At 43.3% G+C, this 17,003-nt stretch overlaps 1 protein-coding gene across 1 annotated transcript; it reads left to right on the plus strand.

The window, feature by feature from the left end:
- Window positions 1–218: 218 nt before the first annotated feature.
- On the plus strand, window positions 219–2,544 carry ankrd39 (ankyrin repeat domain 39). The gene is made up of 4 exons (XM_083644318.1): window positions 219–388; window positions 597–700; window positions 797–1,000; window positions 1,123–2,544. Exons 1-4 carry the CDS (start codon window positions 295–297, stop codon window positions 1,267–1,269), a joined length of 549 nt encoding a protein of 182 aa, XP_083500444.1. The 5' UTR covers window positions 219–294; the 3' UTR covers window positions 1,270–2,544.
- Window positions 2,545–17,003: the final 14,459 nt, after the last annotated feature.

A 17,003-nucleotide genomic window follows, 5' to 3' on the forward strand; every position in this document is an offset into this window, starting at 1 on the left:
AGAGAGGGGGATTCTGATTTTTATGCTAATAACAGAATTGGCTGCGTTTTTTCTTGTTACTTTATGCATTTATTATTTATTGTCTTCCCAAATGCATGTACGACTTGCGGCGGCAAGCCGCCGGTGGTGTTAATGTACCAGCAAGTTACCGCCCACTGAAAATACAGGAATAGAAGAAGAAACCCGGAAACCATCCCCAACACAAGCAGCTAAGTAATTTCGCCATCACCATTCAACCTGATTTCCAGCTTCAGTTCAGGGCTATTTTCGCCCTGTTTTTGTCAGTTTACCACCATGGAGTCTGATCGAGAGCATAGTTCGTGCTGCTCCCATCAAGTTTCCTCAACCAGTGTTCACCAGACGTTGAATGAAATGGACTTTGAAAGAGGTTAGCATTCACGCAAGCCAGCTGAGGTTGTCACTCACTCATGTTCTCAGACAGGTGGCTAAACTCGTTCATTGACTAACGTTATATCTCATACATGATGACACACTGGACCTCCTCCCCAATGCACACAGTAGCAGAGTGATTTCACTTTTGAGTTTAATGAGTGGACACATTGTCATATAAACTAAACTGTCATCCACACATGCAGGTATCTGGTCTGCTGCCATGGATGGGGACTTGGAGAGGGTCAAGTCTTTGGTCCAGAGAGGCACAGACCCAAACCTGAGAGACTCGGCCAGATACACTGCTCTGGTGAGGATGCTGTGAAGATGCTTAGATGTTTGACAGCTGTGTTCCGCTGTACTACTGGATCCAACTTTGAGTCATTTTGTGTGTTTTTTGTTTCAGCACTATGCAAGCCGCAGCGGTCGCCTTGCTGTGTGCGAGTTTCTTCTCCAGAGCGGTGCTTGTGCCTCTCCCCAGACGCCAGGCGGTGCCACACCACTCCATCGATCGGCTTACTGTGGTCATCTGGATGTGGTTAGACTGCTGCTGCACTACAGGGCAGATGCGCTGCTCTGTGATGACGACGGGGCGTCCCCCTTGCATAAGGTAGGTAGGCCTACTGTGGCTACAGCACGACAGCAATAGGAATATCACAATAAAACATTTGCAGAGAAATGGGTTGATGATCATCATTTGACTGGTGCCTGCGTCGTGTGTTGGTTGAGCAGGCAGCAGAACGGGGTCACGAACAGGTGTGTGAGGTGCTCGTTGAGCGCTGCCCGTCCCTCCCGAGCCAGGTGAACAAGAAGCTGCAGCTGCCCTACCAGCTGACACCCGAGGGTCCCCTGCGGGATCTCTTAAAACCACCACGGTGACGGGGGACACATTGTGAGTTTGTACTGAGCAACGGCAAAACAAACGTTGTGATCTGAAAATGGACGGTAACAGCAGGCAAGGACTGCTCCGGTTGTGATTACACCCAGATTGACTGGGTTGCTGTCGGTGGTAAATTTGGCTGCTTTTCTCCACAACGGAGCCTCATCTGAGTGACATGGAAGGGAACTGGCCTGGGTACACACCACACCACCATAACCACCATGAGCCTAAGCCCGTTATTTATTTCTGCTTAGTTATTCCTGTGTAACAAACATAACTCCCAAGCTATAGAAATAGAAATGTGGGAAAACTTGCCAAGTATATCCAAGTTCTGAGGTTTTTTACGGCTGCATCTTTGCACCAGATGACTCACAAAAGGAATACTGTGGTCATGGTGCATACAGTAGTGCATAGTGGCGTGTGTTAGTGTCATACAAGTGACATGTGTGGAGATATGAAGAATAATGCCATTTGTTCTTGATTGGCCATCATGAAAAGGCCCCTCACATGAAAACAGAGCAACAGTATTTCAGCTTATGTGTTAGAGAGAATGGCAACTGAAATGCTTAGGTTGTGTTTGCGAGCCGAGTCGTGAACAGATGTGATTGATTTCTGTGGGAGAATGAAATTAATATTCCTCCTAGTCAGTCCCATGTTGCATTTTTTAAGGTGTTGTTGTTACTGGGGGAATCCCAGTGTCCAGAGTAGACATTGACAGTGTGGGCACACTGAGCTGTGTTGTGTGCATGTTAATGATTTTTCGGGGTGCATTGGGCTGCCACATGAACAGATTCCCAAATTCACAGGTAGGGAGGAGCCATAAAGATTGAGCTACCAGTTGAGTAGCTGCTTTATGGGAACTGTAGTCGAAGTCAAAAGGCACAGAGTCCTCGCTAGCGATGCACGATATATCAGCATTCATATCGGTATCGTCAAATGTTAGTCATTTATCGGTATCAGCCAAAAATTTCACTTTGAGAGGAAAAAATGCGGTAAATCTATGCGGTATCGCCACTGGCCCCCGATCAAGTCCCGCATCACTTACAAAGTCCTCCTCCTCACCTACAAATCCCTCCATGCACTTGCCCCCCAGTACCTGTCTGACCTCCTTCACCCCTACACCCCGTCCCGGATCTGACGTCTTCTGACACTGGTCTTCTGACACTGGTCTCCATCCCCCACATCCGCCTGCGAACCTTCAGTGTGGCGGCCTCCACCCTCTGGAACTCTCTCCCGGCAGAGATCCGCAACGCCCCATCCCTCGACTCCTTAAAGAAAACCCTCAAAACTCACCTCTTTAACAAAGCCTTTGGCCTATAGTCTCCTCTGTTCTCTCTGTTCTGTTTATTTGTCTGTCTTTATGTCATTACTGTAAAGCGTCCTTGGGTTTCTTGAAAGGCGCTATATCAATCCAAGTTATTATTATTCTTCTTATTATTATTATTATGATTTATGGGCTTTTCCAAATGTTTTGGAAATAAAGAAATCAATTACTTTTTCAAATTCACAGTGTGTGTTTTTCAGTATGTACACAATTTGATTATCATACAAAAGTATTTTTATACAGATCATATCGACATCGGCAAATATCGGTTATCAGCCATACGAGCAATGTTAATATTGGTTATCGGTATCGGCCAACATTTTCAGATCGGTGCTTCCCTAGTCCTGGCTCGTCGTGTGTTTAACTCTTTGGAAATTACTCCACCACTTACATGAACATGAATTGATTCATGAAGGAACAAAAATTAACAGAAAGAAAAGTTACGTGAATTTGTGTTTTCCGTTTCCTCAAATGTATCAGCAGTGGGACAGTCGATGTTTATCTTTTAGCTCCAACATGTGGAGCCACATAGCAGCGGACAGAATGCTCAGTGTCTCACCAGCTGCTAGCAGAGGTGCATAAAGGATAGTCTCTCAAGCCAGACTGTGTCTCTTCTACATTCTGCGAATGCATCATATACAGTCTGTAGCCTACTTCACGCCCACAGAGCTTCAGACCGGAGGAAGTTCAAACCGATGCAGGTGATCGCCTTTAGGCGGGACATCCGGGCCATCCCCCTATCATTGCTCATTTTCCCTGAGTTTCCCTTTCCGTTTTGACAAAGTTCTCCCAGCTTGAAGTGCAGACGTGTACGCGGAAGCATTTGAAAATTGTGGCAGCCAACCCGTCTGTTTTAAGAGACTACATGATGACGGCTTCCTGGGTTGATGTCTTTCGCTCCTTCCAGGCAATCCCATAGTGCAGTGCTTCTGCCTCTTAGACTCAAAATAGCGTTGGAGAGCATTAACCAGTGATTGCTTTGCAGCATGGGACAAGTGTGAAGCAACTTGTGTTTAAACCAGCATCTTGCCTGCCTTTGATTCATTGCTTTATTTATTTATTTATTTATTTATTTATTTATTTATTTATTTATTTATTTGAGAAAGGGACAGTGCATATTAATGAACAGTGCAGTCAATACATGTAAATATGCCAGATTATAGCTCGAAGACTAGTTTCCATCTGGAGTCCCTTGGCAGGTTGAAAGCAAAGTGACAGAAAACACATACATACATTACATAGGAAATATACAATATCAGTAATAGTACAATTAGTAAAAGAGGGAAAAGGAAAAATAAATGATTAATGTGAAAGTTAGTACATGTGTGAGCATCCTGCACAATCACACATGGTCACAAGACTGGTTAATTCTCAATATCAAATCAATATTGCATTGCAGCTTGATCCAGGTGGTCCAGGTTTTTTAGTTTTTTTTACTCCGGTGTAGCAGTCCTCGACCTGCAGGGGGAGCCATTGTTTTACAAGCGGCGACTGCTTTTCCTAGTCATCAGGTCTGTCTGCAATTTCCAGAGGCTGCTATGCTAATAGACCATGTGAATAAAGCTGGCAGCTCCCATGGATTGACCTCATTCAGTCGTCCCAGCACTCTGCGGGAACACTAAACAGAGGAACTGTTGGAAAGGGGGGGAACGGCCTCAGTGTAGCTGTCACAGCTGATGGCAAGGCAAAAGGCATCAACGCCAGGGTGCCAAATGATACGTGCCACTGTTCCTGGCAGTTGCTATTGAGCAATACAGAGCAGCAAACTTTCCATTGTTCCCAAGAACTGCTAATAAAACCAATTCATCTTAGTTGGCACATCAGTATCATTAGACCGGACATGTTTTAGAGAGGTTGGTGGCGTCTCGGCCTATAATCTTGCAAGCAACAACTGGGACATTCGACATGTATTATCCACTGTTGCTGGCACAAAAAAAAAAACTGGCGAGGGTGAATGTTGATGGTTGACAGCCTTTCCATTTTTGGAGGGGTAACGACATCAAACCAGGCAACTGGCAGCTTTAAACATATGGTCCATTAATCTGGAAACTCTGGCTCCTCATTTGTTTTAACTGCTGTTTCAGATAGCGCTTTGTGTGTGTCATTTTGGCCTGTGAGGGAACATTTAGCACACATAATAGTTTCCCCCCCTAACACCTCAACATGCTTCATACTAGGTCATTCTAAAGAAAATGGCTTTGTAGGAAATACTACTGTGATTAGTCTAAACTTTAATTCCAATGGAATAGCCAAGTTGTATGAGGCAGTCTCTTACTAATCTGATTGAGATGAGTCATGCCTCTCTCTCAGGTTATCGAAAGCAGGACACAAATATTTACATGCAGAGAGAGAGAGAGAGAGAGCAGAAACGATGGAAGCCTGGGGGGGGCGAATGAGTGATGTTGATGTTTTCAGTATCTGCTCCACTAACGGGTGGGAAGACTTTCAACTATGTCTCACATCACTTTCTCATTCAAAGCAACGCTGAATGAGGACCACATGCACGCCGATCGCCCACAGACGGGTACCCTCTCTCTCTCATCCCCGCGCCGCGTCTCTCCAGTCGTCTCTCTGCAGTCGGCGTCGTCGAAAAGTGCGCTCGCGACAGAAACCGCTCGCTGCAGTCTGAGGAGGAACTTTCATTGGGTCCGCTGGTGGGTGGTGTTTCCATTGCAAACCTTCAAAACCACATCCAGTGCCGTGACTGGAGGGGTGCCAGGCCACATCTGGAGCTCATTGCAGCTGACGCCACACTGCACAAGGAGATGGGGTTGTGGGGGTGGGGTGGGGTGGGGGGGTTGGGGGGGCGGGGGTTCAGCTCCGAGAACCAGGCCAAGAGAGCTGTTTACACTCAGTGACAAGCACCTCCTTCCACGCAGTGAAAGAGCTGTTGCTAAAAAACCACCCGACTCGAATGCCCCAAGTCAGCGATATTAATTGCTCACCTTTTTTCTCTCTCTCCATTGGTTAGTTAGACATCGCTGTTTGTTTGCTTTGTTCAATCGGCATGAAAGACAAAGCACATTATGCCATTTGAATTAGCCCACTAATTTCGACTGGCGCTCAGGCTATCACACCCAATCACTGCACCCAGCGACTGTTCCTCTGCCAGATTCTATGCAATATAATCAAAGTTGATGTCTTAGCAGTGAGCAAGTTAATGAAAACCCTATGTGTCACTGGGTAAAAGTGGAGGAATGTTAAAGGGCCTCAGTCTTTTTTTTATATATATATTTTCATGAGCTGGTTTGAATTTGAGAACTGCTTGCCCCCTTTATGTGGAAAAGCAATCAGAAACTGCCTGGTGTTGGGTAAAAATAAGCAGCAATGTTGAGGGGGGGGGGGGGGGGGGGATAAAGGCCTCCTTTCACCTCTTTGTTTTTTTCAAACGCGATGTCAATAGAGAGATGTTGCTTTCAGTCATCCTCCAGGATGTTTTGCGCTGTATTTCTCCAAATGTAACCTGTGATTTTCATGCCCGTAGCTTTCGAAAGCTTTCAAGTAATGTGAGGACTTAGAGAGGACTCCACAAGACGAGGAATTTGGATTACAGCTCTGTTTAGTGAGATTTATTTGGAAAGCAATGAAACTTCCTGGCCCTGGAACCCACTTCCACCATAATGAGCCCAAGTTAAACCAGGACTGGATGTTATTCCCCTCAAAAATAGAAGGTGGTCTGTGTGTGTGCGCCACGCTAGTGTGGAGTATTTGATGTCAGGGCTACAACTCTATTTTAAACAGGGCTTTAGTCTGTGGCGGCTGCTGCTGCCGGAGATTTAAGAAAGACTGAATTACGTATAATGAGAACATCTTGTCCTGTGTCCATACATCTTCAGTTTGAGAATCATTCTCATGCGGATACGTTTTTGTGTGTGATCAATTATTTATTTTGTTTCTTTACAGTGTAATGATAATAAATCATATAGGCTACATATACCCACATGTGTCACATTCACACATACATCTCCTTAACACATTTTTGCGGACAGTGTATTTCAAGACAGAAAAAGAAAGAAACCTACAATTTTATCCCACCCTCCCCTTCTCTCCTCTCCCCTCCCCTGGCTGGATTTGGATAACTCATAATACCTATAGGCATATAGCATAGGAGAAAAATAATAATATACAAAAGTAAAAAAATATATAAATAATCAAATAATGATAATAATAATAGTAGGATTACATACGCCTACACCTACCCATATACAGTGCATACAAATAGGCTACATTTGTACACATAACTTTCTATGGGGGAAAAGAAAAAGCAAAACATTTAGCATAGTGAGCCGAACGTTATTGGCCAATCTGATTCATATAAATAGATTGAACCTTCTCCATTGTCTTAGGCTTAGACAGAACCTCAGTGTTATTTGCCATGGCCCCATTTGACTGGCAGATCAAATTTAATAAACAACAAAGAATGACTGTTACTAGATGTTACTCAGTACGTCCTCACTGCTGCCACTGGAGGCTTTTGTTAAGAACAAACAACTATTTAAATAACAAAAAGCCCCCACTTTTACCACTGTTGCAGTACTGCCAAACAAAATGAGCAACATCTGTGTATGCCCCTATATACTCCGTATACCGGAGTCAAATTCCTTGTATGTCTACATATACTTGGCCAATAAAGCTGATTGTAATTCTTCTGATTCGGATGTATTTCACAACTATTTCAGAACACTGGGAAATAATTCAGTCATATTCCACAGTGTATCCTAAAGATAATTGTGTTTTATTGTGCCATATGTCCGTTTTCTTTTGTTTTGCTTGCATTGTTGACGAGTAATACCTGAAGGTGTGTTTGCATGGATACATGGGTCTGGTCCTTGTTTTCCACCTGTATAAGACTAGAGCCATTCCCTAGTCTCCCAGCTGCACTGGCAGAGGCAGACTTCTCCTGAAGTAATCAGGTAAATGGCTGGCAGATGGGCATGCATTAAGGGGGAGTGGACTTCCAGACACTGGCATGGAGCGCCGCCCCATATTTTCTCATCTGCATTGGGTCGGGGGTAGGAGTGTGTCGGGGAAGGCGGAGGGGTCTTGCCATAATCAAATCTACGGGAGCTGCTCCTCAGAGATCCTGCGTAATCCAATTGAGGTCCACTCCCACTTCAAAGCAGCATGTTGTCTGATGAGTGAAGTGATGTTGCAGATCTGCTCCCACTTTCCAGGTCAGAGGGTGACGACGAGAGCCAAGAGGCCTCGCTGCAGCTCGTCTCTCACAGGCAATCAGCGGCGCGACCTTCAGACACGGCGAGCTTATCTCCTGACAAGGCCGTATCTAGCTATGGGCCAGGGGTGGGCTAAGCCCACCCAGACATGAGTCTTGCCCACCCAATCAAAAGTTAGGAAAATATTGTAACAAGCTAAGTGTTAGCAGTGGCAATGACAGGCAGAGAGAGAGATGATCTCCGTTTTAGTAGCAGATCCTGCGCCCCATACAACACAAGACTACAGGAAATACCATTTATTGCACTAGAACACACTCACCCACACACAGCATCTTAGAGGGGGTCACTGAACTGCACACCCGAGTCACCCATGGTGCCAACATTTCAACATTGTGAAGCAATGTAATTAACATGCAGAACAGCACTATCATACCAATAAGGTAAATGCATGTAAAATAAGTTGTTGGTCCCCCATAGTAAACATAAACATAAACTCAATGAACATAAACATCTTCCCATATCTGTCAACCTGTCGCAAGTAGGTGGCTGACTCCTACTGGAACAATTTGGTGTACCCATTACCCTTAACTCTGGAAATGGCTTCTACACCCTGCTTCAAATCATTCTTTATAAATTAGAAAAGCCATTGGGCAAGCGTTACATTCATATTTTGATGATACAAAACAGACACTTCCTTTTTATCTGTATTAGCATCCTCCAACCATCTCAGTCTTGCATGTGGAGGACATGTCAGACTCAGTGGGATCTGTCGGCTATAATAACCTGTTCCCTGCAGTCAGTCCCTGCATGCCTGGAATGAAATGGAAGTACTAGCTTATATCCGGACAACGTGTAATCTTCCTTAGTTGCATTGGGCATTTCCCCCATATAGCCCATCTCCTCCAGGATGAGTTTCCATGACAGGTAAAAAAAAAAAAAAAAAAAGTGTTTAGCACTCAGCAAAGATGTTAGCTAGGGGCGTCTGGGTAGTGTGGTTAAAGCACTCGCATACCACCGTGGATGCCCGGGTTCAAATCCCGGGAGTGGTAATTCCGGCTTGGTCAGACGTTCCTACAGATACATACAATTGGCCATGTCTGTGGGTGGGAATCCGGTGGGGTATGAGTCATGCTGCACTAGTGCCTCCTGCGGTCAGTCGGGCACCTGTGATCCTCCCACGCGCTACGTCCTGCCGCTGAAACTCGTCGCTGTCAGGTGAAAAGAAGCAGCTGGCAACTGCACATGTATTGGAGAAAGCATGCGCTGGCTAGCGGCTAGTCTACGGCTCTCGCTCTTCCCAGATTGCCAGAGGGGCAGCAGGGGGAATTGGCCAAGTACAATTCTGGAGAAAAATCTGGAAAAGATTGATCAAAAAAAGAAAGAAAAAGCAAAGAGGTTAGCTTTTATTTTGGTGTTATTTGCCCAAAAAGAAGAGGATATATATTTCATGGTGAAAATTACTTTTCTTGGTTGGATGCTGGATCAGTTGGATCTTAAACTCTCTGCTGGATGCATAAGTTTCTTTTTATTGATTATGGAGATGTAATCTTCTCAAAAGCATGGCCACACAAGCAACCCATAATCTCTACCATATTATGTCAGAGGACAACTAATGCATTTGTTGGGATCATATTTCTAGGTCCCATCAAACAAGAATATGATTAATGACTGAACATCTATCACCTGCTGGATCTGTAATACTTAAGGAACTCTTAAGATCCGTGTGGGTGACACACTTTTTGTGCTCCTTCACTGTCCTTCACCAATTCCATTGAGCGTTGTGCACCTATTTTATTTAGCATGTTTTCCGTTTTACATGTGTGTTTTCGCTGTGTTGTTTCTGACAATGGCTTGGGGACACATGACAGTCTTTCAGCTATGCCAAGTCTTAGACAATATACTTTTGGGGATTGTATAGAAGACCGTTTGACAGTTGACAGTAAAGTGGATTTTGAATGAGGAATGAGGGTCTAAGATCACATAATAAACAAAAACAAAAAGCTACTGGAGTGAGTCCATCCTGAAAAAGGAATTTAACTTTTATCTAAGGTAGTTTTTGGCATAAATATACTGATGTGGGCTCATGATGAGTCACAGTCAGCCACTGATTATACTGGCTTAGTATTTGGTGGATGACTCATATATTCTTTGTGATATTATTCTCAGTGGCACTCAGCTGCATTGTGCTTTCATGAGTTTGACAATCCTAATTCAATGTAATCCCATATGTTACTAAAACTGAACAGTGATTTGTCAAGAGTGAGGTCGAAAAAGGCCAAAGACTGAACACTCACTGCAGGAACAGCTAATGTTGGACCTTTAGTGTTAATTGAGACATGTTGAGGTGAGTGTTCTGGAAAATATTCCAAAATGAAATATCCTGTGAGGTAAAATGGGGGAAAAAGACACACTTTGAACACATTCAGAAGTCAACTAATAATAAGAATGCAACGTGTCTGTCTGTCTGTGAGTGAGCAGAATTGTGTTCGGCCACAACTATGCCATTTTACGTGCGGGCTGAATCTTTCAGGAGGTGTAAAGAGCACGCCTGTGGGTGAACTAACGGAGCCAGATTTTTTTTAATTAGGTAGTGCGGATTAATTGCCTTAATTACCTAATGATGTGATGTCACTGGAGCAATGATGATATCACTCACTGATGACATCATCATTGAGTGCTCGAGTGACATCACTGGTGGTGACATCACAAATGACTAAAAGTGACTGTGTTGAGTGAGCAGAATTAGGCTGCGGAATCTTTCAGGAAGTGTAAAGAGCACCCCTGCGGGTCACCTAACAGAGCTGTATTTTTTAATTAGGTAATTAGGGCCGGTTAATTGCCCTAATTACCTAACAATTGCGTTAATGACCTAATGATGTGATGTCACTCGAGCAATTGATGACATTATCTGGTGACATCATCACTGATGACATCACTCACTGATGACAACATCACAGAGTGCTTGAGTGACATCACTGGTGACATCACCAATTCTATACATACTGTAAGTGATATCAGTGATTTGAGTGCGGCTTCGGAGACCACTGTGTTCCAGACCGGGGGGTGGGGGGGTCCTAACTCCCACAGGTCCACTAGTAATGGAAAGAAAGGAAATCAAATATTTTGAATTAATAAATTTTATGTTTGAATATTTCCTTCAGGTGGTCAGAAAAAACACTGGATAAGAGTTAAACTTCAACAAAAATGGACCTCCTTGGAATATCAGACTGGCTTTCATTCATGCACACTGTCAGAAAGGGAGCACAATAGGTGAATAGCATGTATAGACAAGATGCAGGGTGGGAGTACTTGAAGAGCAAGACTCTTTCTTTTCTTTTCTTTTCTTCTCCTCATGCTGGGAAAATTTTGTCCTGCAGCTCGCTCTCTCTCTCTCTCTCTCTCTCTCTCCTGTTATTCAGACAAGGGAAATGTGGTTGGAAATACAATAGAATGACAGAGCCAAACTGTTGCATCTAGTGATAAATAATCATTCACTGCTGGGTCACTTTCTATATATACACTATAGCAAACGGCAAAAGAGTCACAGCATCAGCAGAGACAACACTCTGTGTGTGAGTAAATGAGTGGGGAAGAGAGCGGCACGCTGCATGTGTGTAATTGAACAAGATGACGACGCTGATGATGAACCGAGGCTCATGGCGGCGCAGCGTCCCTCTGTCAGCAGGTGCCCCGGCACACACTGGCCCATTCATATGCGCATTCCTGTCTCTCCACTCGCAGCCCAGCAGGTTCCTCCCGGGCCACTCAGGACAGGGGGCTGACGCACACAAAAGGGTCTTCAATCTGCCTCAGACAACAGCCAGCATAAAGGCCCGGAAAGCCACAACAGCGTTATGTCAAAGAGCGGGGTGGGGGTAGCGAGCAGAGCTTTGGGGAGGGGGGGGAGGACCCGGTGCGGGACTGGGGCACCGCTGATGGATGGATGAGGGCTGGGCTCAGGCAACGTAGTGGAACGACTGTCTGAGGGGTTTTTTTGCACATAAAGACGGATATTTGTACTTGCCCGGTAACAATGGAATGCAAACAAGAAAAGGAAGGACAATCAAACAGCACTTTGGGGCTGTGAAGAAGCTGCTAGGGAAATCGACATGCAAAGCGTCCCCGGGGGCCAGATATTGTTCATTCTGAGCATTGCATGACTCGGTTTTGTTGGCATGCTGATGTGTGTGGCTTTGCCTGCCTTCAGTTTGCTTTTTGCATAAGGTATTCCCTGGCTTTAACAGTGTCCGGCACATTTCCTTACACTGAAAGGAAGAGAGGAGCGCTCCGAAACGCCACACCTCATCTTGAAACAAGACTGTGTGTCTAGGCTAAGCTTTTGTCTACCGTCTCTCGGTGAAGGTTCAACTGACTCTGAAGGCATCGTGCACATCAGTGCCGGGCCCATATCCCAAATAATGTACATGACTGCTACACTCATTCAGCCTGTGTGGAAAAAAATGGTGAAATATTTAACCCAACCCTTACAGCATGTCATTCCAAGTTATAAAATGACCTGTCTCTTTAATTATCAAGAAATGTCATGAATTGCAAGGCTTTATTTGATAGCTTTAGCTTCAGTAAGTCAGCCTATATGTTTCCTGAGTGACCATGGCATGTAAACACCAAGGTGAATGATTGATGATGCATGCTTTTTGAAATAAACACTGTGTCCCTTCCCTTGTGTGTTGCTATAAACAGTTAAAGACCATCTCCTATTGTTATATAATTAGCCTATTTTGCACAATTGTTACCAGCCTAAGCCGTCCGCATCCACACTGGGATTTTCCAGCATTTTTCAATCACACACACTTCTTCACTATAAGACCAGATCCACCAGTGGCCTCTTCTCAACAGCCGACAACAATAAGCGACCTGCTGAAGAAATGAATGCATCAACACCATATGTTGTGAATTTTGCCTTTTGGCTTTCATGTGTCTAATTTATTCATTTTTTTTCATCATTAACGACCTAATGCACAGCTCCAGGGACCGCTTTATCAGTGAGACCAAAAGAGCTGATGACACCAGAAATCTCTATAAAATATCTGCTGTTAAAATGCGCCGTTGCATCAAAGATGGGCTGTGTGCGCCGAGCCAAGTTTGAATGCAGTGAAATGGTAAGATGTGGGTTGATTTCAGCACATGCACATTTAACTCTCACTATTAGTTGCCCTAATAAACATGCCTTGGTTTATCCCTGGTATGTGTGCGGTTGTCAGATTCACACTTCATCTGGTTCATAGTAACGGCTCTCTTTCAAGCTTGGCAGTTTATTTCAGTTCAAAGTGCATTTAACAAAAACAGTCTCGGCAATTATAAAGGTTGGAAACGCTCCAGACTGAGATATCCACACTCGCAAAGTGTGACACTAAAATGTCTTTGAGCATCGAAACAAACAAAAAAAGTTACTGAATGCCACTGCAGATTATAGCTACAGTAAATTGAACCCTGTGCTCACAAAACAGTAACATATAATCATTGTAAATATGAGATAATAACTTCTTTCATATAGCATGTTGGAGAGAATCACTACCATTTAAGGAGATTCGTTTAAACTGCAGGGTTTTTAAACTAATGATAAGTTAAGGTCTACGTGTGTATGTACTATGTGTGTGTGTCTGTGTGTGTTTATGCAGGTATGTGTAAATACTTGCATTGGATAAAGCGAAACAAAATTATCCAAAGGCTGGAGTTAGATCAAATCTGATCAAATTCAGTTACAGTATATATATGTATTTCAGTATATTGCTGCATTCAGTGCTTTAGGTTTCTACACCCATCGAGACACAAGGCTCTACTGCACCAAGGAGGTTCTATACTGGACCCGATGGCGATCTGTGCATCTTAATGCATTGCTGGCAGATGAGTGAACACTATGTGGGGGACAGACTGACGGAGTATTATAGGAACTCAAAACAGCTAGATGACAATTTGTTGTGTTCTTCTTTTATCTTCCTATTTCACTTGATTTGAACTGCACTCGTTTACTTTTTAAGTCTCATCTTTTGTGTCTCGTGCCTGTACTTTTGCACTTTGGAATTGTAAATCTGTTACTATTTTATTACTTTGTAGTAATGCGCTTTTGAATTGCCTCGGTGAAATGTGCTATACAATCAAATACAGCTACCATTGCCACTTCCTGGTATGAGGCTGGCCAGCGAGACTAGATCAGACTTGACACTTCCAGGTTTGGATTGCGAAATGTACATTTGAGACCATAATAGTGTGATTACTCGTTAGACAGGAGCACACAACACTATCAGTGATCTGGATGAGGCAAAATCATAGATCTGCTTCTCAGCATCCTGCAATGACATGATTCCAAGATCCTTCTTCTTGGTTTGTTGGAGCTGATATTGGGTTTGGAGAGTATTTGGACTTTTACAGCAGAAACTCAGTTCCACATGCCCAAGAGGTTATAACCAATGTGACCAACAGCTGTGAGTTTTGTTTGTTCCCTCTCAGTAGAGAACAATAGAATTACTCCGAATGAGGAGCAGGAACATCATTGTTTGAGACTGGTGTATACATAGAGCCGTAAGATTGCCTCTTTTTGGTGGACGTCAGTCTAACAGTGCCATCATAATGAAAGACTATAGAGCACATGTTGAAATATAAATCCGCTCTCTCCCCGCAACGAGTCCTTTAAACTAAATTCCAAGCTGGGATTCATGTGTCTTTGCAGCTTCAGTCGTCCATCATTTGTCAACGGTGACATGGAATCAAAGACCATATGAGCCCTTCAGATAGAAACTCTGTGTTTGATCAGGCACAACAAACTTTCTTGTTTGTGCTGAGTTGGCAGATGTATTTGAAATTGTGATCCTCTTTGAAATGCTGCCAATGCATATGATCTGTACTCTGACACACGGCTATTTATAGGTGCCTCGAGCGGGAAGGAAGTTGATGAAAATGTACTTTCTGTCGTAGCTTTGAAGTGATAAATTAGCATTCATCTCTCTTATCGGAAAGCCTATACAAAGAAAGCTTTCCCCGGTGTTGATGTTAGTGTGCACACTGTTGCACTAACTGCTGAATTCATTGGCTACTTGAGTGATACATACTGAGGATCCTTTAGGTCCACTTACATTGATGAATATGTCTTCTTACATCTTCTGACTTACATCATCTGCTAGAGCCCAACGTTGTTTTTACACTTCATATCTACTTTTGCATTTTTCAACAGCACAATATCTACCCGTCCACCCCCCCCCCCCCGCAGCACACACACACACACACACACACACACACACACAATAATTACAAAAAAAACATGTACTCATATCTCATACTTCAGAACTAGTAATTGTGGGTAGACATGGCCATGAAAATGACAAAGTGTTAAGGTATATTTAAATTGTCCATTTGCAATAAACTTGCACGGACTGACTGGTTGAATGCAAGAAATTGACACTACAACAAAGTTACACTAATCCAAAAACGATTTTGGGATACCGGTAAGCACCCTGATCCTGATCTATGGGTTGGGCCCCACTGTGCTGGAGCTCTCTTGTTGGTGTAAACGGGGCTTTAAACAATGAGAGGCCTCACCTGACACAAAAGTTGCATAATTTACCTCATGTTAGCCACTCATTGTAATGGATTAACTCTCATTTGTTCTTAGCAGACATGATTTGCAAGGTGGCTAATGAAGAAATGGCAGGCAAATTACACTCACTATATCAAAATCATCCACCCCATGCTGCAAGAAATATCTTACTGGCTATGAACTCATGTAAAAGTAAAAGACATGTAAAAAGCCACAAACACAATACAGATCCCCATAAAATAAGTAACTGGAATTGTAATTTTGTTGTAATTTTAATAGTTCAGGCCACAATACCAGTATTTTATTTGTCTTTGCAAAATGCAACAAATGGCTTAATTAATTGACTTTTCAAAGCCTACTTTAAGCTATCTGGTTATCCTTGAAAAAAAAACAATTTATTTGTAGTGTCTGTGGTGCTCAGTAGTGAATTGACTGAGTGACCTTGCTGCAATTTATGACATTCTTTACCTTGCGTACTATTCTAAAATATAGGCTAGTTCTTTTTGCTCGGGGTTTGTCCATGGTTTTTCCAATTCTGAGGTTTTCTACCAGAAGGCTGATTGGAGTCAATTGCATTCACCTGGCTTCCCAGGTGTGAAATAGTCCCTGATTAGAATAACACCCAGCAGGGCTCCATGACTGAACACTTCTGTGTGTTATGTAGAACTACAATCCCACAATGCAAAGAGCGCGGTCACAGTTTTTTTGGTAGGCTGCAGAGTTGGTGGAGGAGTGGACGCTCTGCTCTGCTGGAGAGGTGTTGTGGATGGCAGAGGGAGCCAGCCGGAGACCTGCGTCAAGTTAGACAGAGACCGAAATAATAAATACCGGAATTTAGGCTTCTAGAGTTGCCTTCAAAATAAAATCATTTAATTACTAATTGGGCATCTAAACATTCAAAGGAACGATTGCATTAAAGGAGTGAAACTATGCGGGATATGCCCCCCCCCACCACACACACAGTTAGTTAGTTGAACTAACACACACACACACACACACACACACACACACACACACACACACACACACACACACACACACACACACACACACATATATAATGAGCAGGCTAGCTGTTGGCCACAGCATGGCAGAAACAAGTAACACATTGGAGTTGTGCTGTTTAACATGTTCTTTTGAACTAGCCATGCAAAATAGTTATTTATTTATTTACAACATTGAATTCAACATTGAAAAGAACAGTGAATTTAAGCAAAAAACAATAAACAAAGAGCACCATCCACAAATGCCTCCACAGAGAGAAATCCTATGGAAGCACTTTCTCTAATAAATCAATCGATAAATGATAAATAATACATACATAAATACATAAAAAATAAATAAATCATATGGAAGCACTCTCTCCATCCTTAAAACCATTGTCCCATCGTAGAGGCACATTATTGTTCCTTAAGGCTGTGGGATGGGAGCTATATAATATATAGGTATATTTATATGGTTGGGTGCGTGTCACTGTCAACATCAACAATCAAAAAGTCAAAACTGAAACGTCGCAAGTTCGCAACACGTGTTCTTCAAAACGGGGTTTATTTTGAAAGCTGCACCCGGAAGTGTTATTTAGCATTCTATCTAGCTTGAGAGACTGGTCGGGAGGATGCGCATATTCTCAGATTTACGGGGGGAGGCTTTTGAGCAACAGGACTCGTTGTTTTACAGCATTTA

The sequence above is a fragment of the Poromitra crassiceps genome (genome assembly GCF_964638095.1).
Source record: "Poromitra crassiceps genome assembly, chromosome: 10".
Classification (NCBI taxonomy): Eukaryota; Metazoa; Chordata; class Actinopteri; order Beryciformes; family Melamphaidae; genus Poromitra; species Poromitra crassiceps.